Source organism: Molothrus aeneus, chromosome 3 (genome assembly GCF_037042795.1).
Source record: "Molothrus aeneus isolate 106 chromosome 3, BPBGC_Maene_1.0, whole genome shotgun sequence".
In the NCBI taxonomy this organism is placed as follows: domain Eukaryota; kingdom Metazoa; phylum Chordata; class Aves; order Passeriformes; family Icteridae; genus Molothrus; species Molothrus aeneus.
Genome location: NC_089648.1, coordinates 22,458,180 through 22,484,033, shown reverse-complemented (window position 1 = coordinate 22,484,033; position 25,854 = coordinate 22,458,180). Strand labels below are relative to the sequence as shown.

Below are 25,854 nucleotides of genomic sequence, written 5' to 3'. Positions count from 1 at the left end.
CCTTGCACACCCCACAACAATGACAAAATCTCAGATTTTAAGTTTCAAGGAAGATGACTTTACCAGCTTTTGGGACACGGGTTGTGTTCTGCAGGTACTCCCCACTCTTATACAGATTCAAAACTCTCTCCAGCTGAGCAGCCGTCTCATCTATTCCCCAGTGAAGTTCTCCTTTAAAAAAAGCAGAGGAAAAAAATGACTTAGATGAGGAGCATCCTGCACAGGACAAAACAAGGTTTTATTTGAATGAAGCCCTAAGCCTGGGAGTCCCGTGGTGCCCTGCTCCATGGCAGGGTGGTGACGTGGGCAGGAAATCCCTGAGTTCCTACAAGTTCCTACAAGTCTCACGCCTGACATGACCCAGGCATTCCAGAGGCTTGCTCATCCAGCTGGTAGCCCCAGGCCTGCAGGCACAAAACACTGATGAGAACTCCCTACAAGGGATCAACATCAGCCAATACAGGGAACTGCAAAGCTTTGCTTGCTCATTAGGTATAGCCCAGCATCATTTATTTTCCCTTCAGATGCACACTGGAGCAAGGCACTGAAAAACCCCCAAATCAGTGTCACAGGCAACTACTCTTGTCTCAAAGCCACTACTTTGGTAGTGAAGATCTATGGAAATGCCATTTGTGCCTCTGGCTTCTGAGGTATAAAACACCACTGATATCATTGACAATGAGAAAGTATCCTGGGTTTTATCATTAAAATTTCCCTTTCTGGGACAGAAGTTTTTCCGGACCCCACAAGGAATTGCATTCTGATGCAATTCACCCTGGGGTGTCAGGATGAAACAAATATCTCTGTGAAGCCTAGATAAAATGTAAAAACGGGATTTCTCTGATGTATGGGCCCATTCTTGCCTTCTTGGTATGGGAGCAATTTCATCCTGGATAGAAAAACAATCTAGTTCTATTGCAGTGAGCACAAAAGCAGCATCCTCCCCTCCCAACCATAATAGTTACACTAAAAAAGCAATTACTTGGCATCACTATGTTTATTGTGATTACCTGTTGCATTGACTATCTTATCCAGCAATGGTCTCAGTGAGGACGGAGCACTGTGTGGAAGAAGATAGGTAAAAAAAAACCTGCAATAGAAAAGTAACCAATATTGACTTTTTTTTTCTTTACAAGTTTACAAACATCTGGTAACTCCTGAATATCATCAGGAATAAAATTCCTAATGCTTATATGCCACTGACCTATTCAGGAAATATAATGGTATTCTATACTCAAATAAATACATAGCTGAGACTATTCACACACAGCTGTCTGGCACACCTAGACCACGCTGCTACATACAAGGCTGCCTTGTACCTACGTGTAAATGTTCCATTAATACAGCAATTTGCCGTGAAGCCCCATGGATTGTGACTATTTGCAAAGCTGTCTGTACTTCAACAAACTAAAAGGATGCCATCAACCCCATAAATCTTGGGCTTGCTTTTTTTTCAGACCTTGAAAGTGCATAAATTAGATTTCTGTTCATTTCTAATAAATGAAATTACTATTTTCTTTACTACAGTTTTCTTAGACTTTCAAATTGAGTGCCAGGAGAAAGCCACCTTCTATTGTTTTAATGCTGCTGGAACACAGAATATCCTCTCTGTTCCTATCATTTATCTATAATCAAGGTACATTCATGTAGGTATTCACTGATGGAGGTAGAATCACAGAATGGGAGAGGCTGGAAAGCACCACTGGAGGTCAGCTAGTCCAGCCTCCCTGCTCAAGCAGGGCTCCCTAGAACACTTAGAATTGTGTCCTCACGGCTTTTAAATATCTACACAGAAGGAGATTCCAAACTCAATTTTAATGATTTTTATTACAAATTAAAAACAACATGCCATTACCATCCCTTGAAGTACATTTAATTTTTATATTCCTCCTTCAGAGTTCTACTGCTCTGCCAATACTACTACCTATTGCAACTAACTCAGGGTCACAGAAACCTAAGATGGAGATGGACAGGTCAGGATCTGGCAATTCAAACAGAACTACAGGACATAAATATTAGCTAATTAAAAGAACAGGAACACAACTGGGAAATTGTCCTGCTTCACCTCTAACTTGCAAAGCAAAGTAAACAATTTTTAATATACAGAGACCACATTGTCAAATGGAAAACCCCAGGGACTCATGCTCATGAGGGAGACCAGCAGATGCTTTACATAAACACAAATTAGAAAATAAAAATTGATCACAGAGGCAGGTATTATTGAGCTGACACTATTTATAGAATGAACATTGCTCTGAGAATGTAACTCCCTTTTCCATGCCAAACAAAAATAATGTTCATGGTTTTCCCAAGTCGGATAATCCACTGGTAGGTGTTCCCGATGATGAGTATGAAACAGCCAATGTAAATGCATACAGAAATCTGAAGAGCAGCACAACATTTGTAACAAATAATTTGTCTGGTAAACTTGAGCTCATTGTTTTTGCTTAGAGATTATCCCTAAAGCAGAGTCCAACTGATTGTGAATAGTTCTTTGCAAAAAATTCAGTAGCTGTCTCTAAGTTTGCTCAATGCTGGCTGGAAGCAAGTCACGGAGGTTATTGTTTTTCTGTAGCTACAGGGCCACAGAAGCATGCGACTGCTCTGCTGCAAACACCCACATGTGAAATCCTGACATGTACAGACACTGCAGTCTGCACAACTTAATTGCAAGAACATTTGTTATTCATCGATTCCAGGGCCAGTGGTATCCCCTGTGATCTGTATAACACAGACTGTCAGATCCTTTTACATTGGTTCCTACAAATTGTTTCTTTTTGAGAACTATCTGATACTAATTTAAGAATTCTCAGTGATGGAGAATTCAAGTCAGCCATTGGTTAATAGTTCAAAATATTAATTTTGTTTACTTTCAAAACTGTCTAGTGCTTTGAAAACTGTTCCCCCAAACACTTGGAGGAAAACACAGTGAGACACATTTGTGACAGGAGGTAACCACCTGAAAGTCAAAACAGACCAGTTCCTGTAGAGGTTTCTCCTAAATGTTTTCTCTCCTTTAATTATTTACCTCATGAAGAAACCAGTAAGATAGGCTTAAATATGCTCTCAAGGTTAGGGTGTGCTCTGTTTTAAAATTACAAGGGGTTTATGCATTGTTTGACATATTGCTGCTTTTGACTTCTATCTAACAGCTTCAGAGGGCAACCTCTAAGCCTACAGCAACAGAGTGCACCTATGAAAATAACAAATTTAGCAGACTATCCCTAATGAAGTGAGGATTTCACCTTCTGAGACAAGTGCATAGGGCTTGATGTAACTCCTCAGCATGGGTGGTCACAGCCTCCCACACCGTGAATCCACCGTTCAACAAAACTCCATGTCTCTATGGAATTAAGGCAAAGCAGGGGCTGAGAACACTGGGGGACTGTGCATGAAATACACACTTGAGAGCAGTTCAAAGGCAATACTAAAAACTGTATTAGAAAAAGACCACTTCCTTCAGTGTGACCAGCAACCTGCCACAAGCCCACCACACCACAGACATGTCCCCACTTACAACTGAGATGGATGGGTGACTATTAAAGGCTTCTTACCCAGAAACAGTAAAACAGTCTTAACCAAAAGCTAGCAAGCTAAGCAAGATCTTTAAGCCAAGCAAATGAAAACGGAAAATCTTGCAGGACACATTAAATACTGTGCTGCACAACTGCAGATGGCTGTCATGTGGTGCAGCCCATTTCAGTGTGGTCAGCTAATGCAACACACATGCTGGTGAGCGCCCTGCAACCAAAGCAGAAGGCTCTCTTTGGAGCAGCCTCTCCTCACTGTGGTCTGGAAGGCAGTGAATGGCATGGCACTTGAAAGGGAAGCCTAAGAAATTAGCACACCATTATGGCGCTGCTCTGAGATCTCCATCCTCCCATCTGGATCAGCCAGGGCGGCTGCCCATCTCAGCAGCACCCGTCAGACGGAGCAGCAACAGCAGGATGAGCACGGCACTGAGCATCCACTACTGGCTCCCTGGACAGCAGTGACATGGCTCCCCCAGCACCCCACAGCATCACATCCCTTTGGGGGTGTGATGGTTGATGGGGGAGAGCCAAGACCACAAACACAAAGCCATGGCCCAGAAGGACCCAGCTGTAAATCTGGGCACAGCTTTAGAATCAAATTTGGAAGATTTGCAATAGCTGAACACTTCCTTCAGCTGGCCAACTGGTCCAGCATGGCCCACTGCTCACATGTCCCCTGCTGCAGGCACAGCACTGGGAATCAGTCCCACAGCACCTGCTCACACAGACCTGGGGCTGGGAAGGAAGGGTGAAAAGACCACCCTTGCTTTAAGAGGTTTGGGCTTAGACACAGAATGTCAGCAGCTGAGGGTGGTCCCAGCAGCTCCAGGGACGCACTGCGGCTGTTATCACCCTACCACAGCAGGCTCCAGCAAGGCAAGGAGCACTGAGCCAGAGGGCAGGATGTGAACTGAGCTCTAAGTCTCCCTCTGAAGCCAGCCCTTCGCTCAGCTGGTGGTGCAAAACATGTGATGACCCCTCTTAACTCACACCAAAGAGCTGCTGCAATTGTCGCACCACAGAGCTTGTGGGCCCCAAGCTCCAAAAGTGCTTATGCTTCACTCCTATGAAAATCTCTGCTTGAGAAGAATTCAGTGGGCTTCAACCAACACAGAATTAGACTGAGTGGTGACTCACACTCAGAGTATGCAAAATATTTCAAACATTATAAATGCCATGTATTTTCACAAATGAAACAATTATTCATGGCTTCACTCACTCCTGGGCATTGGTTCTGAGATAGTATGTGCTCATTGATGTGAATAACTGTAAAGGATGCTCTAGACCCACCCTTAACTCTACATGGCTCTATCTGACCACAGACCTGTAGGCATTGTAGAGATTCCTCTTTTCATTCATGCTCTGACACCGTCCCTCAACCGAGCAGGGTAGGGTGAAGTTTCTCGCAGGGAATTCCATGAAGCAGTCACTGTTACTGGTGCAAGAGCTCTCCTCAACACTGGCATCATCCAGATCTGTCACCTTCAGCTCCCCATCCACGATCACAAACTGCCGAGGGCGAAAATCCAGTAATGTCACCGAGCCAAGCGGAGAGTGAGCCAAGTAATGCAGAAGCCGAACTAAGCTGAGACAGATCTGAAACACAAAAACATGGGTACCTCACATTGTTTTCTCAGTGCAAAGTATACAGCAAAACCACTTTAGCTGAAGATATGCTCATAAATTTATGACTTAATATAAGCATTATAACTTACCCTCAAAACCAAATGTTGCAACCAAGGTATTTTTCACAGGATTAGCATCGCTGATTGTAAAACCCTGAGAGACTTGAAACAAAAATAAGCTTCTTTACAAGTGCTTTCCCACACTATTCTTGAAGCAGAGTTCATTGTTGCTATTCTTACTTTTAACAGAAATAAAAGCATTAACTTTTAATAACACTTTATGCACAGGTGTTGACCACAGAGTCTGATCCTGCTCTTTTATAAACTCCAGGTCTGGAAATTTTGCCTGGATTGCCCTGCACCCATGCCTGGAGCTCCAACTGCAGACAGTGTCTGTATTGCCTCTCTACTGATCCTGCCTCTTGACTGTTTTTATAATTTTTCCACTGCTTCCTCTGATTTTTTCCTTTTTCCAGGGGAGAAGGAAGCAAATTCCCAGGAAGAGGAGCTCCACTGGTCCAGTGTAACCCTGCACCATGCCTCAGGATAAGTGGATGTCTGTCTACCTTGATGGGTCTGCTGTGGTGGACCCTCTTGCACCACTTTGAGGCTGAGGTGGGAGTTCTGTGTTGATGTTTCACTTTTCCACTACAGATTAGAAACTTGAGTAACTCTTACTAAGCAGCAGCCCTGATGAACATCTAATTTAGCCCCCTTACCAAAGTCCTGTGTTCAATTCATGCATTCCTTTAAAGTCCACTATGTAACCTATTAATCCAAAGGTAGCAGTAACATGAACACAGTTAAATACTGGAATTTTTACTTTATGTATTGAATAAATAACAGGTCATATTCAGTTTAGCAGGCTTTTTACTTTCTATATATAATCTTTGTTTTCTATTAAAGGACAATGTTAAGGGTATGTGCATTGAAGTAGCCAAACCCAAATTCAGTCTAGGGGCTTAAACATTACACTCAAGGGTGCACTTCAACACATCCTTGGTAAGAAAGCTGAGCACAGCTGAAGTTATCCCTCAGACCCTTCCCCTGTGGGACATTAGAACCATCTCACTCTTCTCCCTAATCCTTCTCCTGACCAGACAAGAACATTTTTCTCCTACTTGCAGGATACCATAGTTCATATGGAGGTTCTTGTAGGTGCATACAAGTGTGGTTATGGGATGCTAAACTTGACCACCCTTTACCTCCCCTTGGAAGGACACAGAACTCATGTCTGTGTTATCCTCCAATACACTGTAGAGAAAAAGCCCATCCAGCCCAAGCTAACCTATAATATAGGTATCTTCAAATGCCAACAAACCCAGAATTTAGCCTGAGCAAACCCACAGGTTGTCACCCAAAATTATTGCCATTTCTCAAATGCCAAAAAGCCCCCTGTTCCTGCACAGCAACCTCTGTGCCCAACCCCAAGAGGCTCTGCTGCGCATACCTGCTGCAGGCTGGGACTGCAAATGCCCCCTTACAACAAGTTTTAAGCACACAGGTGAAGGCTTTGCTCTGTGTCACACACCTATGGATTACTCAGCTTACTGCTCAGTCCATCCACACAAGGAAATTGTCAATTGTAGGAATGACCTCATGGATTTATGCAGTCATTTTCAGAACTGGACCACAAACAGGTCTCACATATCAAGAAGACAATTTTATTTCCTTCCTTTCTGTATTAGTTGCATCCTAGACAAAGGAATGAGCATGACATTATTTAGGACTTCATTACAGTGGCCACAGGAATGTTTCACCTGTAATTCTACCTCTGTGAAGGTTTTCATCTAATTCTCCTTTATCTTCCTTTGCAACTGCTCACTCAGAAATATCCACACTGAAAAGAAACTTCTCTTTTTATTACCCATAATCTCTTGGTCATTTATTTTGTACATAATTGCTATCACAGTCCATTATTTGCATTCCCTGGATGAGATGAGCTAAAGGCAGGTGGTCCTGTGTTTTGGGAACCCTGCTGAGTACCTCTGCTGCTTATCAAGACCACGATTCTCTAGGGAAAAGGGAGCTGCAACTTAGCACAGGCAACACAAATTGCTCCAGCTGTATGAGTAAAATAAACTCTGCCAGGGAACATTCCTGGGCACAGAAACTTAATCCCCCATGCACACTGGCTAGCATGGTCTCTGGCCAGGTCTGACCAGCACCGAGGCTGTTCTCCTGCACTGTCCCCAGGCAGGATCCAGACGGCAGTGTGGCCCAGGGACCATTTCCAGCAGGTTCCAATCCTGCTCACAGCCTTCAGAGAGGGCAGGAATGCAACAGCACAGCCGTGGGCTGCACCTTGCTCTTTCCACCCCCAGCTCACTCAGGCGCACTTTTAATTTTCTGGCACAGACGTAACCAAGCAATCCAAAGTGTGTCAGATGGAGACTCTGCTGCCTTTCAACGTCCTAGGGAGTGAACCTCAGACAACGACACATCCCCACACACACCAAGCCAGACAGCTGTCTTGATCAAAGCATTGCTGCAGTCTGGCTTCATTTTGGACAAATTAAGTGTGACCTTCGTGCTCCTGGTAAATTGCCAGTGTGCTGGACAAACTGGGTTTGAGATTTGTGTACATTTATTTCACTCTTCCCCCAGGAAAAAAATGAACAGAGCGGGAAGCAGTAGAAAACAATTATAAAACAAACCTATGATAAGGATCAGGAGAGAAATGTAACATCCTTCTATTGTTTAAATCCCGGTTGCAGAGCACAATGCCAAAACTCCTGGGCCCCAAGCTTTAACAAGTAAGAAATGTTTTGAGATATCATGTAAAAACCATATAACTGGTTACAATTAGATAACACTGATAGACAAAATAACACAGTGTCTTAAAAACTACAGAAGGGGAGTGCTGAATACTGCTTCTAAACCAAGATGTAATCATATGCAAAACAAACATTTAATAAATGTGAATTGTGCTGAAGAGTACACAACCCCTGCTTAATAATATTATTTATTTATTTATTATTTATTATTTATTTTATTTATTTATAAACAGCTGCTACTCACCCGAAATCTGTCTTCCCAGGAAGTCTGTAAAAGCTGAATCATCTCCAAAGGCGAGCCCAGTTCAGTGATGGTGGTCAGTGTGTCTGGGATGTCATTGCTGTCTTGGTAGCAATAGCCATAGAGCTGAAAACAACACAACCAACATAAGTGCAGTGCACCTTGGCAGGAGGATTCCCAGAGGAGGCTATGAGCAGTGCTTCTGGCAGGATTTGTCACCCTGCAGGGAGCACAGGCTGAAGGACTACATCCAGTGGGCTACATCCAGCCCACACTGGACCAGCTTATGAAGAACTGTAACCGGTGGGAAGGTCTCAGCACCAGAGGTGTTCATGGAGAATTGTCCCCCGTGGGAGGGACCCCCTCTGGAGCAGGGGAAGACTCTCAGGAGTATTCTCCTGAGGAGCAAAGAGCCACAGAAACAGCCTATGGTTAACAGACCATAGCCCTCATTCCCACTCCCCTGCACTGCTCAGGAAAGGAGGCAGGGAAATCAGGAGGGAAGCAGAGCCCAGGAAGAAGGGAGGAGTGGGTAGAACTTGTTTTTAAGATTTGGTTCTATCTTTTATTACCCTACTACAATTTGATAAGCTAAATTAATTTTTCTCCCAAGTCAAGTATTTCACCCATGACATTAATTACTGAATGATTTCTCCCTCTCCTTAACTCAATCCACGAGCCTTTTAAAATATATTCTCTCCCCTCTCCAGCTGAGGAGGGGAGTGAGAGAATGTCTTGCATCCAGATAGGGTCAACCCATGACAAATATATGACAAAAATTATTATTATTATTATTATTATTATTATTATTATTATTATTATTATTATTATTATTATTATTATTATTATTATTAATAATAATAATAATAATAATAATAATAATAATAATAATAATAATAATAATAATAATAATAATAATAATAATAATTTAACATTTCTCTGAATTCAGAAAAACAAAACTATCTGAGGAAAGGTAATTTAACCTACACAACACCTGACTAAATAATACTGACTTTATGCTTAAAAAATACTGCAAAATAGTTGAATTTACATTTTTTACTCTTTATGCCCTGAGTGGCAATGTGTATTTCAATGACACAGCACCTTGAAAAGCATCTGAAAAGCCAACATTTATCTTTTACCAGCCAGAAATTGCCTCTCACTATACCTGATGAATTTCTGTGTACAGTATCATTAAAGCAGGGCAAATACTCCAAAATACTATCTGCCACTGGCTTCTACAATTTAAAAGCATTTAAATGGCAATTTCAGCCATACTCCAGCTTCTTCTTTTATTTGCTTTCCAAAGATTTTTGAATGATTTCCACTTGCACAAATAATCGCACTAGAAGATTATTTAAAGACTGTGGAGGAGAGACTGTCTTGCTTTATATGGAGTGGGACAATGTCTGACAGGCTGAGGGACAGGCTTTTATGAACTTCCTGCCAAGCCCTGGCAGAGAAGATATTAAATGAGCCAGATAAGGATCTGATCACAACTTTCCAGCCAGAACAGCATGCACATGAAATAAAATTAAATGTAATCTCTGCCCCCAGTCAAATAAAACATACAGTAAAAGGTTTGATGTGAAAATGCAGCATTGAAAAAAATGCCCTGTTGCTACTCCTCTGCTGCCTTGCCTTGAGAAATTTGATTTTTCAAACCTCTGAGTTTTAAAAAGCTCAGGGAAGATGACAGGGGGTTCCTCAGTGCTGAGGGCACTGCAGAGGAAGCCAGGCTCGGGCAGTCAGGACAGGGACTAATCCCAAATCATAAAATTTGGGATCTCAAAGCAGAGTGCCATGGCTGGAGGGAGCGGCTGAGGCTGCATGCAGCCCCTGCGAGCAGATTCCAGCATCCAGCACATTCTTAGAGCTTGTGACCTCCCCAGGCAGAAAAGCAAAGACCAGGCTAAAGTCAGCAAATATGGGATTTGTTATGAGCCATGCTGCTAGTTTTGACTGTAGCTGTCTACATTTAAAGGAAAAAAGGGTGCCAAAAAATGTAAAAGAAGTAAACAATTTTTCTTTTTGGTGTAAAAATGGCACTGTATTTCAAAACAGCTGCTTAAACACGGACATTAACCTAAACAAAAAAAAAGAGCTAAAAGATTTTATTTTAAAACAAGCCAAAAAGAGGATTTGTGATAGATGCCAACATGAACATTTGAAGTAGGAAAACAGACATTTGTCTTTACTGCCACAACCATGACAAAGATACTAACAGCAATAATTTCTCCATCTAGAGCCACTCAGACCACACTTGGGCTTGTTCCTTACCATCCGTGGCACCACTTTTGTGCAGTATATTGCCAGGAGTTAAATCTTAGAGGATCACACCAGCACAACTGTTTAAGCAAACCAAAAGCTGATTTAAATGAAAATATTTACTATATTATTTTCTCAGGGAAGGTTGGATTCTGCAGTCCTTACCAGCTTCTTCCCACCCCTCCTGTGTGTGGGCACACTAAGGAGATCGGCTGAAGCTTGGCAAATTTGAAAACCCTCACTTCTGAGTGTCAAAATCTAGCATCTGTTTCTGTATCATCTGCAGAATTCAGTTCTTGTCTTTAGCACAGTAATACTATCCACTGGGAAAAAAGCCATAAGGGAAATTAGCAAGCAATCCAGACTGGGAAATGACAGTATTGCAGTAACTGTTGGTTCACGGTAACACTGAATACAAAAAAGGTATCAGTCTCCATCAGACATTGTCAATATTTGTGAAAACAACTCTGGGAATAGAAACACAGAAGACAAACAACCATTATCCATTCCTTTTGATTATACAAACATAATACATATATATATTTACACTAAAAATATTGAAAAATGAGTCTCGCTATCTATTTATGTGCATATGATCACAGGAGTAGAAATTCATTACAGTGCCTATTTTTGTCTATTATATCCATGAATGTCAATAGTAATAACAAGTTAGATTTGCTCTCAGCTGGAATTTTGCCCACAATTATTTCATTTTAGTGTCCAGTTTGTACCTTGGCAAAAGTCTTCACTGCCCAAGTATCTGACTGTATCTATAAACTAACCTGAGCTCTTTATTGATTTCACTTAAATGAAACCTCTCCAGATACAGTGTTACTACATAATTATATAGAGTTATAAAAGCACAGAAGTCTGAAATAGGAAGGATTTATTGGGCCGCATTTATACTTTTCCAAATGAACTCCTGAAACTAAATGCAAAAATGCACATGTAATTACATGGCCATATTTGTATGGGCAATTACCATGATTACAAACTGGGCAAGTCCCAACAGCCAGTTAAGCATCTGAAATGGTTACATTCATCCCTTCCTGATGAACCACCACCCAGCACACAGATGGTACAAAGTACAGAATATATATAGATGCAAAATATTCCCAGGCAGCAATACTGAGGCCTTCCATTTTAAAAGCTGACTTACACAACACAAGAAACAAGTACAAGGGTACTACCCAAAACATTTTTTTAACTTCCTTTTGTTTTTGTCCAATCCATTTTAAGGTCAGAAATGAGACAGAATGGTTTGTATTCCCAGACAGTGAAGTAAGAAGCAGATAGCTGGTGCATACAATAACAAGAAAAATAACCACATGGGGAAACTGAATATAGCTGGAAGCAAAAGATGAGCCAAAATATCTCCTCTATCTGAAATTCTATTAGGTTGGACATCATTCTCAGCGTCACAAAGCTACACTTCAGACATATTGAAGAGTGATGGTTTTCATACGCTTTTTCAGTATGGTTCCAATTAAATGAATGGAAAGAAATACAATCCCACATCTTTTTGCTATCTCGAGTCACTGCATTTAAATGCCACCCCAATATATTTTTGTGTAGAATCTAATAGCAAACAGTCACGATACTGGGATGCCTTTCTGTCTGTTTAGAAAAATGTATGCCAGATATGAAATGTTGACCTGTTCTCACATCATGTGCTGTAATTCATTTCTTTTGAGTAGCCCTGTTTACCAAATTATTCCCTCACTGTTTGGATTTTCTCGTTTGTAAAGGCTCAGTCCTGCATTAGTCTTTCTGCACCCAAAATCCCCACTGATTCCCAACAGTTTTTAGGTACACTGGGCATACAGGGTCAGCCCTGTGAAAGTTACATTGCATTGTAGGAGCCCGTGTCCCTACAGCCGGCCAGTTCACCTCCCTTTACAATTCCCTTCTACTACAAATTATGGGGACAGAGGTGTCCCTTTCAGAGGAGCTAGGGCAGCAGGGGAAGGCAAAAGCAGAGGTCAGCCTCTACACAAAAGCCAACAAGCTTACTGAATAAAAACACAAAAAGAAGAAGCTTATTAAGCTGTCATCAGCAGGGTAAGTCTGTGTGAACGATGAGCCCTCCTGCATTGGTGTAGACTTCCCAGCTGGACTTTCCAAAAAATAAATGTCAAAATAGAACCATTGCCAAAGTGTCACATTTCCTTTGTGGAGGTTGCTCAGTCACAAACAGTAGGACCTGCCTTTTCCAAACAGGTCTGCAGCCACTTTCCCCAGCTGGGGCTCTGCTGGCTCAGCTCAGCTCTGCTGCCAGGCTGAGGCAGGACTGCTGGAGGGCAAAACACCCCCGCACACATCATACAATTTCCCTAAAAATTACAACATGTTGTGAATATTCTTCTCTCTCTATAACCACAAAAACTGGCAATTTCCCCCTTTTTTCTTTAGTGAACGTGAGATTTCTGTGAGTCCTGGAATGTGCACTTCAAGCACACTGCTACCAGCTGTAATATAAGTGACAGGCTCAACTGCATTGCACCAGAAGTAAATTTCAGAAACCTAACTCTCTTCTCTTTCAATTTGGACTGCTATTCTCTTTTCATTTTGACTACAGTAGGACCCAGCTTCTGCCCACAATAGAAAAGTGCCATGAAATACAATCTCACATGTACGAAGAGTGACAGTAGTCAACACTTGACACAGCCTTTCTTTTCAGAAATACATGGGGACAGAGTTGCTTAATCAAAACTGGTTGTGTTGAGATTGTATTTTGTAGTGTGTTGGTGCCCAGGGGAAATAAAAAGCTCCTACTGGCCTTTCTATGAGCTATTTGCTAAAGCTGCTATGGTTCAAAACCAGGACAGCATATTTTAGAAGCTCTTGCTACTTTATTGCTAAGTTAATATAATATTTTTAGGCAAGAAGTCCTTGGATTCACTTTTCATCCTTGAAGCACTCAGACAGTACATCCCTGCAAGAGCAGAAATCCCCAGCACAGCCTGATACAGCTATGATTTACCAATACATGATTTGAGACATTTCAGTCACTTTAAGGTTTATTAATCACTTGTGTTTTTAAAATTTCCCCTCCTTGCTGATGGTACATACATCTATAGATATACATACATACATACACACACAAGCACATATATACACATATTTTTGTATATATGACATATATGTATATTCCTGTTCTATCTAATGTATACACGCAATATTTGCATGTGTATTTTGAAATGTTTGATATTTTTTTAAAATACATACTAAATATTTTTATATATTGCCAATCATCCCAAAAGCACATGCAAACCTGTAACATGCAGGGAACCTGGAAAATGCAGGGAACTCAATGCCTAAATTTACTAAAGATCAATCCAATGCCCATTTTCCTGCTATAGAATATATAAGATGGTGTTTGACAAGTAAATTGATTTTCTCCTAGAAGATCCAGCAATCAAGTCCTGCAAAGTGCTGAGTTTCACAGGAAAAAGACTCACACAAAACATCCCCAGCACCATGCAGAACCTTTTGAGAGTGAGACCCAAACTGTGTCCTGACAGCTGTGAGGTGGGATTTTTGTCTGCTGGATTTTGGAACCGAGAGAAAGTAGTGGGTAATTCAAATATTAAACTCTAAATTCACAGCTCTGCCTAGGCTTTATTTATGAATGTATTATCATGATTAGCACTAAACTCCAGGAGAACTAAAAGGTACAAGAATCTCATTCCTGGCACTATTACTAAACATGTTACTAAACATTTTCATTAATAGAAAAATTGGAATGTAGTACTCAGAAACAGAGCACTATGTGTATTTACCCATATCTGTTGCTATATCCATAAAGGTCCACAGACATCTCCATATATTTTAGAGGTATATGTGTGTATACATATCCATACATACCTGCTGCTCAGACACATATTATGTTGGCTATAATCTTATGATTTAGTAACTTTATCTCCCTTTTACTCTCCCTGCTTTCCTTATACTCTGAAGTGGAAAATTCTTCTACTAAAAACATTTACAGCACTTCGAATTTGCATTGCACTGCACAAGCTCAAGGCCCAACCCTGCAAATATTTAGTCACTCAAGCAGCCTACTCTTGTAAAGCCTTCCAGGGAAGACAAATGGATCACTCATACAACCATGATTTCAATGGAAACAGGCTGATATCACTGGAGGCATAGATCATTATCTTGTAAATAGCCAGATCAGAAGCTCCCCTGACCTCCATTCACAGCCAGGCACTCAGTTCCATTGCACCACAACTTTAACCCTTTGTCATGATATGATTTTGCATTACAAAACTGTCAAATAACCTCTGTGCATCACATGTTCAGAAATGCTTGTCTTGGATTCATTATTATAAATCCATCTGTATAATTTTTCTTTCTTAGGTATGAGTCATTTTGAACTTTATCATGGCAAGCTTTAAAATAAGCTTGGAGTCTATCTGCAGCTTCACAGTCCAAGAAAAAGGCAAGTCTATCCAAACTAACTTGTTCCAAATTTGGCCTAAAACAATATAAAATACCCATGTCTGGTGTCTGTTACCCAAACTGAGCAGTTTAGCTGAGTGTGATGAAAAATAACAAGTCCTTTAAAATTAGTCGAGTCAATATTAATATTAGCAGAGTGCCTGTGAGAACTAGTTCTCGTCAAGTTTTTCACAGCCATCACTCAAATGAAAAATGGCAACAGAAGTTAGATGTCATGGGGCATCTACCTGAACCATCAGATGACTGTGTTGACACAAAAATCCATAAAAAACATCTTTTTAAAAGCCCAGCTTGCGTATTTGACACAGACACTTCACAAACCAGGCCTGCAACACTTCCAAGCACGGCCTGAGCTGATGCCTGAGTCCACCAACACTGTGTCCATGCAGAGAGCAGAAGGACAGAGGAGCAGAGCTATGCCAGCCCTGGTGTCCCCCTCCAGGGGTTCTCTCCTCCTCCCTGGCCAACCACCACATCCCTGCCTGCCCTTCCCAAACATAGCTGCAACTAGAGGACAGAGCATGTGCAAAAGGGCCACAATGATCCAATTCAGGGATAGGATTGGATAGGATATTTCTGCTGGTCAGTTGGAAGGGACAGGAAATCATGTAGTCCAACTTCCTGAGCATTTCAGGGCTGACTAAAAGTTAAAGGATGTTATTGAGGGCATTGTTCAAATGCTTCCTTAACACTCATAGGCTTGGGGCATTGCCCACCTCTCGAGGAAGCCTATTCCAGTGTTTGACCACCTTCCTGAGTGTTAGGTCTCAACCTTCTCCAGGGCAGCTTTGAACAATTCCCATGTGCCTTATCACTGGATGCCAGGGAGAAGAGATTTACCTAGCTATCCTAAACTGGGGGGCAGGGGGAATGAAAGGATAAGTTATCAAAACCATGTGCTTCCCTCTGCAATTCTGTCCTGGTCATAACTAATTCCAGGCCAGAATATTGACAGCCCAGAATGACCTCGTTCATCCATTGTTGCTCCCATGAAAAATGGCAAGCAGCAAGGGAGAACTTGATCATACCCACAGCATCCTGTGGTGACCACTGATCTCTCCAAGCCACTGAGCAGAAGAAGCAGTGCTGGGCTCTCCTCAAAGAAACTGGATGAGGTTGCAAGTCATCAACTCCCATAAAGGAGGCAGAAATTCAAACCAGTCTTCTGGAGTGATTTACGTGGCACATAAAACTGAGAAACAACCATAGAAATCATTCAACAAATGATTGGGATTAGTTTTATGAATGCTACTTTTAAAAGGAGGGACAATGTAGCCCTTCTAACTTATGTGATGACATGTGCCTTATGGAAAGTCATTCCTGCCAGCAACTTTGCAAGTTCAACACCCTCTGCCATCCCAAAGAATTCAATGGGAAAAAAAAATACTATTTGGTGACTTCAGCATCAAGATGTGCAGCTTGCCTTCCAGGGACAGGAACAGTTAAGAGTGGGTTTGCAATTGTATCAGCTCTATGCTTCCAGCAGCTCTGGAGTTCTTGTTAACAGATCCTTTCTTCACTCTTAAAAGTGCAGGATAACATCTGGGCCTTTTGGGAAGCAGTCTCACAATAAAGAAGCACTTTGTGTAATTCTTCTTTCCTCGCCAAACCGCATCTGTCTGCTCTGCCTGCCCTTCTCCACTCCAGCCCGGGCTCCTTGGGGCTGTGGGGACATCTGTTAGCAGCAGCAGATGTCTCTGCCGAGCCAGCAGTAGGTGGCACTGCCTGCTTTTTTGTCTCACCACATGAATGCCCATCCCAACACCTTCTGCGACCACCACTAACCATCTCCAAGGGTGCCCAAGAGAGCTAAATACCTCATCTCCTTCAAGGTGCACCTACAATAACGTCAAGCAATAGATTGACTGGGGCAAAGGAGCCACTCCATCACAGCTCCCCGGGCAGTGGTGGTGGCAGCAACTTCCAGAGGAAGGAAGTGGCCAGCAAGAGATGCCAAGCTCCCCTGCAACTGTCAAGATATGACAGGCTCATCTGTCTGGGAGCTGAGGTTCCTCTGATCCCAACACCAGTTAAACAGCCCCTATCAGCCTAGTGTTGCACCACATGGTGGCCTCACCCATCTTTAAGAAATATGTCCCAAGAGCAGATCAACTGAGGTAATTTAGAAAAACACTCCCAGTCTAACATGACCTTCCTGCATGCAGCAGTCCTGTATCTGGGGTGCATTGTCAGAGTCCATCCAGCTCCAGCCTCAAAGGTTAAATCTCATTAGGCACTTGGTTTTTAAAGATTTGATCCCGAAGACCTGGGAACCTCTGCTGCCCCATCCAAAAATTAAGAACGACAAATTCTCCATATAGACTCTCACCAGCTGCTATCAGCGAGTGCAGCACTTTCCTCAGGTCAGGAGTTCCCAGAGTCCTGATGGCCAAACTCCAGCCAGACAAGGATAGGACTGGTTGCTGGGAATCCTGCACTACTGCCACCACAAAAGCCATTCAATGCCCACCCGCTGGCAACAGGGAAGAGGTCCCTGAGTAGCTATTTCCACAATAGCACAATCTCCCCTTCCCCCCTGCCTTCTGTGAAAACAACAGTAGATTCCTGCAAGAGGGATGGTGAAGGACCAGACCTTCAAGACTCCATACAATCCCTATGCAAATAAGTTTGCACTGGAAATTAATTGTATATTGACTCTCTTCACACTTGGAAAGATTGTCTACTTCCACCTGGAATAAGCAAACCGTATACAAAGCTTTATTATTTTAATTCTCACATTGAAATTAAAACTGCCCTATCCCGTTGGCTATGCATATGTATAGGGAAACCATCAGGGTAAAAAAATCTCTTAATTATCACATGTAAAGAAAATAAAATCCTGTTTAAAAATGGGTATTTAAAAATATTGTGATCGGCTAGCACATCTTAAATCTACTTGTCAGCAGTAAGTGATGTATTATTTGCAGTCTATTTTAATCAACTAATTTTGCAAGAGACAAATATTCTCCCTGTAAATCATGACCATCTTTAAAAAATCAGCTACAAATACAATAGAGCTAACTGACCCAATTCATATAGAAGCTGCTTTGATATTTGGATGGTGACTTTTCTAGTGCAGATGCCACCTTAATATTTCAACTACACACTTTAACTTCACACTAAAACTAAATAAGCCAAATGAACTAGCCTCATCTGGGCAGCCAGCAAGCCATTGGTGCTGTTAGTAGCTAAGTGTCTTCCACCAGCATCAGACAAAGCCAAGCCTTATCCCTGCGCTTATGTGTGTGTTTTTAAAAGAGAGTGGTGGCTTCTTCTTAAATGAATCATTGTGAACTCACACTGAAAGTGCTGATAAATAGTTGTCACAGAAATAAACTTGCACTTTTCCAAACGTCTGCAGTTTCAGACCTGCCCTCCCTTCTCTTCAGCAATGCAAAGACGAAGAAAGAATGGCACCACCCTTAAGTCTGATATTCCAGGGCTATAATTACATTATTACAGTAAATCAAACATTGCCTTTGTGTCACTACAATTGTGCTCATTGTTTGAAATTAACTGCAAATGGTTTGATTTTCTTTTCTTCCTCAAATATGGGCAGGGAGGAATTAAAGCACTCTAAATCATCTCCCCCACTAAAATGCTCAGGAAGCCAGGATTCAGACAGCAGCATTTGAACTCTGCAAGAAAAGAAATCGCAGCACGGAGTGAAAGGAAGAGATCGGGCACTGCATTCGACAGAGCGACTGCAAAGCAATTAGCGGGCCGCTAAATCCTCTGTTACAACAAATCAGTGACCCAGTTCCCCCTCTTCCCCAGTGCCCTTCATTATAAAATCAACTTTAATGAACTACCCCTCTCTCCGCCGCTCCAAAGCAAATACGTTTCCACTGCAGCCTGCACCTGCCCTTCCCAGCGTCTGCCGCCCCAGGGAGCCGCGGGCAGCCCCAGACGGCGGGGGCAAGGGGGAGCGACGGCCCAGCGCTGCCCCTCCGTGCAAGTGACGGAGCAGAGCATGGAAATAAAAACAGGAAGGCAAGCTGCTCTCGCCTCAGCATTGCCTAATGTGAAACCACTCTTCCTCTTGCTAGTTTTCCGTGTTTCTTTTGCTAGACTTGATTCCCCACATCTGCCAGAGCTGACACATCTGGCTCCTTCCCCGGGCGGAGGGTACGGTGGATATGTCAGCATGTTGTCTAAAGGCACTGGTACTTTCTGGAAAGAGCTCTTTTCCCCTCTATCATATATCGTACAACAATCAAGTCTTTTTAAAAGGATGGCTAAAAAAAAAAAAAAAAAAGGCAAAAAAAAGCTGATTTTGACAAGAGACAGGCCAGAATGAGAACTGCTGAGACAGTAAAGAACAAGCCTGTTATCTTACAAACTACACTTCAGGCTGTCAGCTGCCAGAGATTTACAGGAAAACCCCCTTTCCTAGGACTGAACCGACACGAAACTTTATTTTCAGCAAAAGAAACTCATGAAGGCACTCACAGCCACCAGGCCCTGACCGGGGCCGGGGATACCCGGGAGGGCTCCAGCAGAGGCAGGGCGGCTGCCGGCCGCCTGCGTGGCCGCCTCCCCGGGGTCGCTCCCGCCCACGCCCGCGGCGTGGGGAGGCGGAGGAAGAGGAGCTCCCGCTCTCCTCCAGCGGCCCCGCTTCGCCTCCAGCGCCGGGCGGCCGCCGAGGAGCGCCCCGGTGAGCGCCGCCGCCCTGCCCCATCCCTGCCGGCCCCGCTGCCCCAGCCGGGGCTGCCGCCAGCCCTGCCCCATCCCTGCCGGCCCCGCTGCCCCAGCCGGGGCTGCCGCCAGCCCTCCCCCATCCCTGCCGGCCCCGCTGCCCCAGCCGGGGCTGCCGCCAGCCCTGCCATCCCCGGCACGGCACGGCACGGTGACAGGAGGGTGGCACGTCCTTCCTGCTATTTATAGCAACCGGATCGTGTTTGGGGATGCCGGGAACCGCCGGGGAGGGGGGAAAAGGAGCAAAACAGAGGTAAGGAGCAAAGGCAAGGAAGCTCCTGGGCCTCGCTGGCCCAGATGTGGAACAGTGCCTTTGGCGTCTGTAGCCAGTGCGGTCCTCCTGTTCCAATGGGAGCTGAAGCGCCTGTCAAAAGCCAGAGAAAGGAGGAGACGCCGGCTTTTGAACTGATTCCTCTGCCTCGGCAGCAAACCCTGGACAGTGAATTCTAAGCCCGGGGCCGGCTATTGCTGAAAACAAGTTAAAAATCATGAAGTCGACCGACCCTGTCCTGTGTGAAATTTTAACAGAGGCATAACCAATATATTTCATGTTGTTATTCCCTGGTGCCCCATTTTCCACATCGGTTCCACGACTCCTGCATGACACCGGAGACTTGCTCCTGGCCCGGAGCGCTGTCCCGACAGTGTCCAAATAGCGCCTGTCAGGTCGATATTTACCGTCTCCCTTCAAGGTAATGCCTTATCACACGTTTGGCCCTGACTCAGGCCGCAGCTCCCTGGCCCCGTGCGCCCCCACAATGCGGGGCATTAAACAACAAATGGGGCACGTCCGGGGCTGCGGGGCTCTCCTGCCTCTCCTGCCGGCCTGGCAGCACCGCGGGGGATGCTGCAGCAGGAGGGCAGGCGAAAGGAAACAAAATGAGAAAATCGGAACGAATCTGAAAACATGTTTCTGCTTTAAGAGTAATCTATTTTTAAATGGGGTGGCATGTAAATATGAAGCCCTAACTAACAGACGGGATTTTTGCCCATGAAAGCATTTTCCCAGCACGGCGGCTGGGCGTGTTTCCCCTGGCGCTGGTGGAAGTGCCTGCTCATCCTGCAGCTCCTCCTGGCCCGGCCCCCTGCCATGGGACGCCGTGCATCTCGCCTGCACTTCCCCCGTTCGGAGTCCACCTGACATCCCGGACCGGAGAAGTGAATTACTGTGGCTCCTCCACATCATCCCGAACCGGAGAAGGTAATTCCTGCGGCTCCTCCAAGGTTTGCTGTGGGGGGAAGCAGGGCGCCGGGCAACTTCGGCAGCGCTTCCAGAGACCCCCCGCCCGCACCTGCGGGGACAGACAGCACACCCCACTTCCTTTTCATGAGAAGGATGGCTCCAAATTAATCCTTCCAGAGAAGAAAACTACACATGAGTAAAACGAGAAAGAAATGCTAGTGCCTACCAAAATGACTCAACTTTAAAAAACACACACTGGCCAACTCACACAAAAAAAAATTTAAAAATCAAAACAAAACCAGTCTTGGGAGGGGAAACAAAATCCTCTCAGAGCAACCAATACTGATGGCTGCACTGAAGCATGGCTTTTCCAAAAAGAATTCATCACAGCTTAAGAAGAACAACTAATATCCTTCCTAGGAGTGCAGGGTTTTGTAGTTTGTGAGATGCTGTTCTCCCTATGCATTATAGTTAAGACCTGGCCCCACAGAGGAAAAAAGGAAGGAAGGAAGGAAGGAAGGAAGGAAGGAAGGAAGGAAGGAAGGAAGGAAGGAAGGAAGGAAGGAAGGAAGGAAGGAAGGAAGGAAGGAAGGAAGGAAGGAAGGAAGGAAGGAAGGAAGGAAGGAAGGAAGGAAGGAAGGAAGGAAGGAAGGAAGGAAGGAAGGAAGGAAGGAAGGAAGGAAGGAAGGAAGGAAGGAAGGTTGGTTAATATCTATTTTCTTGTAGTGGATAAATCATGACTAGCCTTTCTTTGAACAATTTATGAAACTCGAGAGCTTTGATCGCTGGGATCTGAAGTTCTCGTGGGGGAGCTGGTACTCCTGCTGCAGCTGCTGAAGAAGAAACACAAAACTCCTTTACCCAATTCAGTTCAAAAAGCACCTACTGTGAGACCGTCTGGTCTAACGTTCATTTTTTATTCTACTGCAACGCTCATGCTATGCGAAACGCAATAGGAATTTCCATACCAGCATTTACATCCAAATGGACCCGCTGAGATTCATGCTGATGTGTAACAGCCCTACAATGCAGCCCCTTCTGGCAAGTGCCGCGGTGCCGGCGCACGGGCCAGCAGGGCTCCCACCCGGCCTGTCCTGGAGAGCCCCCTGGGCTGACCCGTGTGCCGGGGCTGCGCGGATCCAGCTGAGCCCGCCGGGAGTCCCAGCAGAGCCTGCCAGGGGTGATCCTACCGCTGCCTTCTCTCCGGGGGTACCGGAGCCAGCGGCGCTTGCATTCAAGCCGGCCTTTATTTCCCGCATTCGGGGGGTGTTTGTGGATTTCCGAGTCCTTCCTCAGCCTCCCCCTCGCCTCTTTCCTCACTTCAATATTCGTTTTGTTTACGAGGAAGCGGGATCAGAGCGCAAGCCGCAGGGCCGGCCGCCGCGGGGGGATGCCGGGCAGGAGGGGGAACGCGCCGCATCCCGCACCGCTCCCGGCCTTGCCCCGGGCCCGGGGCAATTCACTTGTCGCCGGGGGGTGAGCACCGCCGCTGCCAGCGGAAAGCGCCCATGGGCGCGCCTTCCCGCTGACACGCGATGGGGACGGGAGGTACGGGACCGCCGTGCCGGGGACAGGGACATCTGCCCCGGCGACCGCGACCCTCGCCGCTCCTGCCGAAGGGGGTGCGGCTGCCCACGGAACGGGGGACGGAGGTGTGTGTGCGAACGCTCGGGAGCTCCCCGGCACGGTCCCGGCCGGCTCCCCGCGCACGCGGGGAGTGGCGGCGGCAGCTCCGACAGGTTGCCCGCGGCGGGACTGAGAGCGCCGGGGAAAAGCAGCGTGACCCACCCGCCCCGGCGGGGCTCGGCGGCCGGACCCGCGTACCTGCAGGACATTGGCGTGGCGCAGCCGCTGCAGCAGGATCATCTCCTTGACGATCTTGTAGGCGGCGAGGCGGTAGCAGTCCCCCAGGGCGGAGAACTGCCGCACGCAGTGGGCGATGTCGTGCCCGCCGAAGTCCACCGCCTTCAGGGCCACGGCCAGCGTGCGGTTCAGGACCGCCTTGTAGACCGCCTTGGTGTAGCCCGAGCCCAGGTACTGCACGCCGCTGACATCGCGGATGTCGCGGCAGCCCAGCAGCGGCGGCTCCAGCGAGAGCTCGGCCCACGGCCCCGCCGCCGCTCGGCCCCGCGGCCCCGGCTGCTCCGCCGAGGTGCGCGGCGGCGCCAGGTCCATCAGGCGCCGCTCCCGCGGCCGCAGCGGCCGCCGCCCCGCCGCCGCCGCCGCCCGGTGCTGCCGGTAGCGCAGCACCTCCTCGTAGCGCTCGCGGATCTGCCGCGCCAGGGCGGCCTGGCCGCCGCCGACCTCCTCCTCCGGCGGGTAGAGGGGGGCGCCGGGCGGGGAGGGGGGCGGCAGCTCCTCGCGGGGCGGCGGCGGGTGCTCGGAGCCGCCGGGAATGAAGAGGAGGTTGAGCAGGGTGCCCAGCAGGAAGGCGAGGCAGCAGCCGGCCGCCACCGCCGTCTTCCTGCGCCTCATCGCCACTTCGCTGACGGCTTGTCCAGCCTTTCGGGCTTCTCTCCTCTCGCCCCTTCCCCGGGAATCAGCTCCGAGGCTTTTTTTTTTTTTTTCTCCTTTTTTTCTCCCCCTTTTTTCCCCCCCTCTCCCGCCTATGCCGGCGGCAAAACGGCCCCGGGCGTTCAGCCGGAGCTCAGCCCCTTACGGCGCGCCCGCATGACACTTGCCTCCCTGCTTTTAAGGCTCTGAAGCACTTATTATTAGCGGGACACGGGGCGGGCGGGCGGGGGGGATCCCGGTCCCGCTGCCCCCGCCGACGCGCGCTGATTGACAGCCCGGCCCTTCCCGCGGCCCGGCCGAGCAGCAGGGGGGCCTGGGAAACGTAGTCCCCCGCAGCAGCCCCGCCGGCCGCCGGCGAGCCCGGGAGCCGGGACTACATCTCCCAGGCTCGGCCGAGCCCCCCGGCGGGGAAGGCGCGGAGAGGGGCGGGACGGGCGGGCGGACCCCCCCGGCGGGCGCTACCGGGCAGGGCGGGCCCCGGGCGCTGCCGCCGGGCGGGGACGGAGGGAGCTCTGTGCCTGTGGCTCTTCCCACGCGTGGCCGCGCAGCCCGGGGAAAGTCGCGCCGGCAGCGGTTTGGGCGGGATGCCCTTATCCCCCTCCCCGGCAGCCGAGGGCTTTGGGGGGTGTGTTGTACGAGCATCCACGTACCACCACACAAAGGAGAGGGGTTCGATGTCTTTTCCGCACCAAAATAAAGCGAAAGGAGGCGGCTGCAGCCCGGAGCTGCGGGTTCGTCATTCGGAGTGAAAATTGCAGGCTGGAGGCACAGCGCGGAGGAGAGCGGAGAGGGGATGGGGCTGCGTGTCACCCACGGGAAAGAACAGCCACAAATCACGGGCTCGGCAGGGGGTAGCCCATGCCCCGTTGGAAATGTGAATTGCAGGGGTAAGCGCTAATGACATGGTTATCCATCAAGCCCACATTACGATGCTGTTAGCAACTAATTAACAAATACAATCAGCCCGCGAAACTTCCACAAAGGAGAGACCATCAACAAGAGAAAAGCCGTAAAGAGTCAGGCGAGGCAAAGTTCACCACAATAGAAGTGGGAAATCATTTCCAATAAGGGAAAGGGACGAGACATTTCGGTAATACACATCGGAGAGACCGTAGGGAAAAAAAAAAAAATGGAAAAAGAAAACCAAAACAGCAGCCGCGGTTCCCGGGAACTAGCGATCAGTGATCGTCAGCCTTTTCTCCAGCACTGACAAAAAACGGAGCTCGGGGTAACTCAGCCCTCAGACTCCGCCCGTCCGCTGCCGGCGCCCAGACCCGCGGGGAAGCGCCTGGGGACCGGAGGCAGCGGCGAGACCGGGAGGAGGCAGCCTCGGCAGGGGATGTGGAGACCGACCGTCTCTCCAGCCGCCTCGGAGCCTTTCTGTCGCCGCTTCCCGAGAGCCCTCCGCAGGCACCGGGAGCACGGCCCACCCGCGGCCCCGCACACGGGGCGGGCAGAGGCTCGGGCTGCTGCCGGACCGGGTGCCCCATCCCCGCGGGACTTCCCAGCCTGGCACCAACCACGGCGGAAAAGTGACGGGAGGGAGCGTAATCACCAATTAAAATAAAAATAACAGCTGTAGGAAGGGAGGGCTGTCTGCCCCCGAAGGGACAGCAGGCTCCCGGGCGCCCAGCCCAGCCTTCGCGGGCGCGCCGCTACCGCATCCCGCTGCGCGCTGCCCCGCGGTACTCGCTCCGCCCGCCGGGGCGGTGCCACCTGCCCTGCCCGCGGGTGAGGGCCACGGCTCGGGGGGAAGCGTTTATAGATGGGGTGGGATTTTTGGTTGGTTGGGGGTTCGGGTCTTCTTTTTTTTTTCTTTTTGGGGGTTGGGGTTTTTTTCCTTTCCTTCATCGTTTCTGTTCTTACCTATGGGGAGCAGCGTTTTACCCTCCAGAGGCAGCCCATTCCCGCTGCTAAAAGTGTGATTTTCACGGATGGCAGGCCGTTTCTATGGGTTTCTTTCCAAAGTAAAGGCGTTCACAACGGCAGGAAATGTATTTCCAAAGACGTTGCGACACCTGCAGCCCTCCCTGTTTTCAGCGGGATCCCCCCAGCCCTCGCAGGCGGCGGGAGGCTCGGGATGCCTTCCCGCGGTAGATGCGAGAGATCTGAACGCACCGGCCCTCCCCCGCTGCCCAGCCCTTCCTCCGCCGGCCCCTGGCAGGGCAGAGGGCTCCTGGAGGGACTCGGGGCATTCTTACCCACACCCAGCGCTGCAGCCAAGCCAGCGCGGAGGGGCCAGCGGTGCGCTTCTCCCGCTGCCCGCCGTCCTCCGGGGAAATCACGGCGATTTGTCCGTGCCTTTGAAACGTGCACGCTCGGCTGGATTTACGGCTTGGTTGATACGAGCCAACACTTTTTATTATTGCACAGATAAGAGTCAGAATATAGCCGCGCTCAGGCGGAGCGCTTGTGCAAGCCCATAGAGGGGGTGGCCCTGGGATCGTTTGGAATATTGTTTACAGGCCATACCCGGGGTAACCCGAGGCCAGCGGGCTCATGGAGCGAGGAGCCGGCTTCTCCGAGGGGCCGTGCCCGCAATGAGAGCGGA

The 25,854-nt window shown here is 47.4% G+C and overlaps 1 protein-coding gene across 1 annotated transcript in view; it reads right to left on the bottom strand.

Annotated features, from left to right (window-relative positions):
- PKDCC (protein kinase domain containing, cytoplasmic) overlaps positions 1-23,351 on the bottom strand; it is a 36,597-nt gene extending 13,246 nt beyond the window's left edge. The window contains exons 1-5 of the mRNA XM_066547857.1: positions 22,614-23,351; positions 8,180-8,302; positions 4,858-5,129; positions 1,011-1,090; positions 64-171 (exon numbers count right to left, since the gene is read on the bottom strand). Coding sequence (XP_066403954.1) covers positions 64-171; positions 1,011-1,090; positions 4,858-5,129; positions 8,180-8,302; positions 22,614-23,264 — 1,234 coding nt within the window. The 5' untranslated portion in view covers positions 23,265-23,351. The remainder of the gene's footprint in view (positions 1-63; positions 172-1,010; positions 1,091-4,857; positions 5,130-8,179; positions 8,303-22,613) is intronic.
- Positions 23,352-25,854: the final 2,503 nt, after the last annotated feature.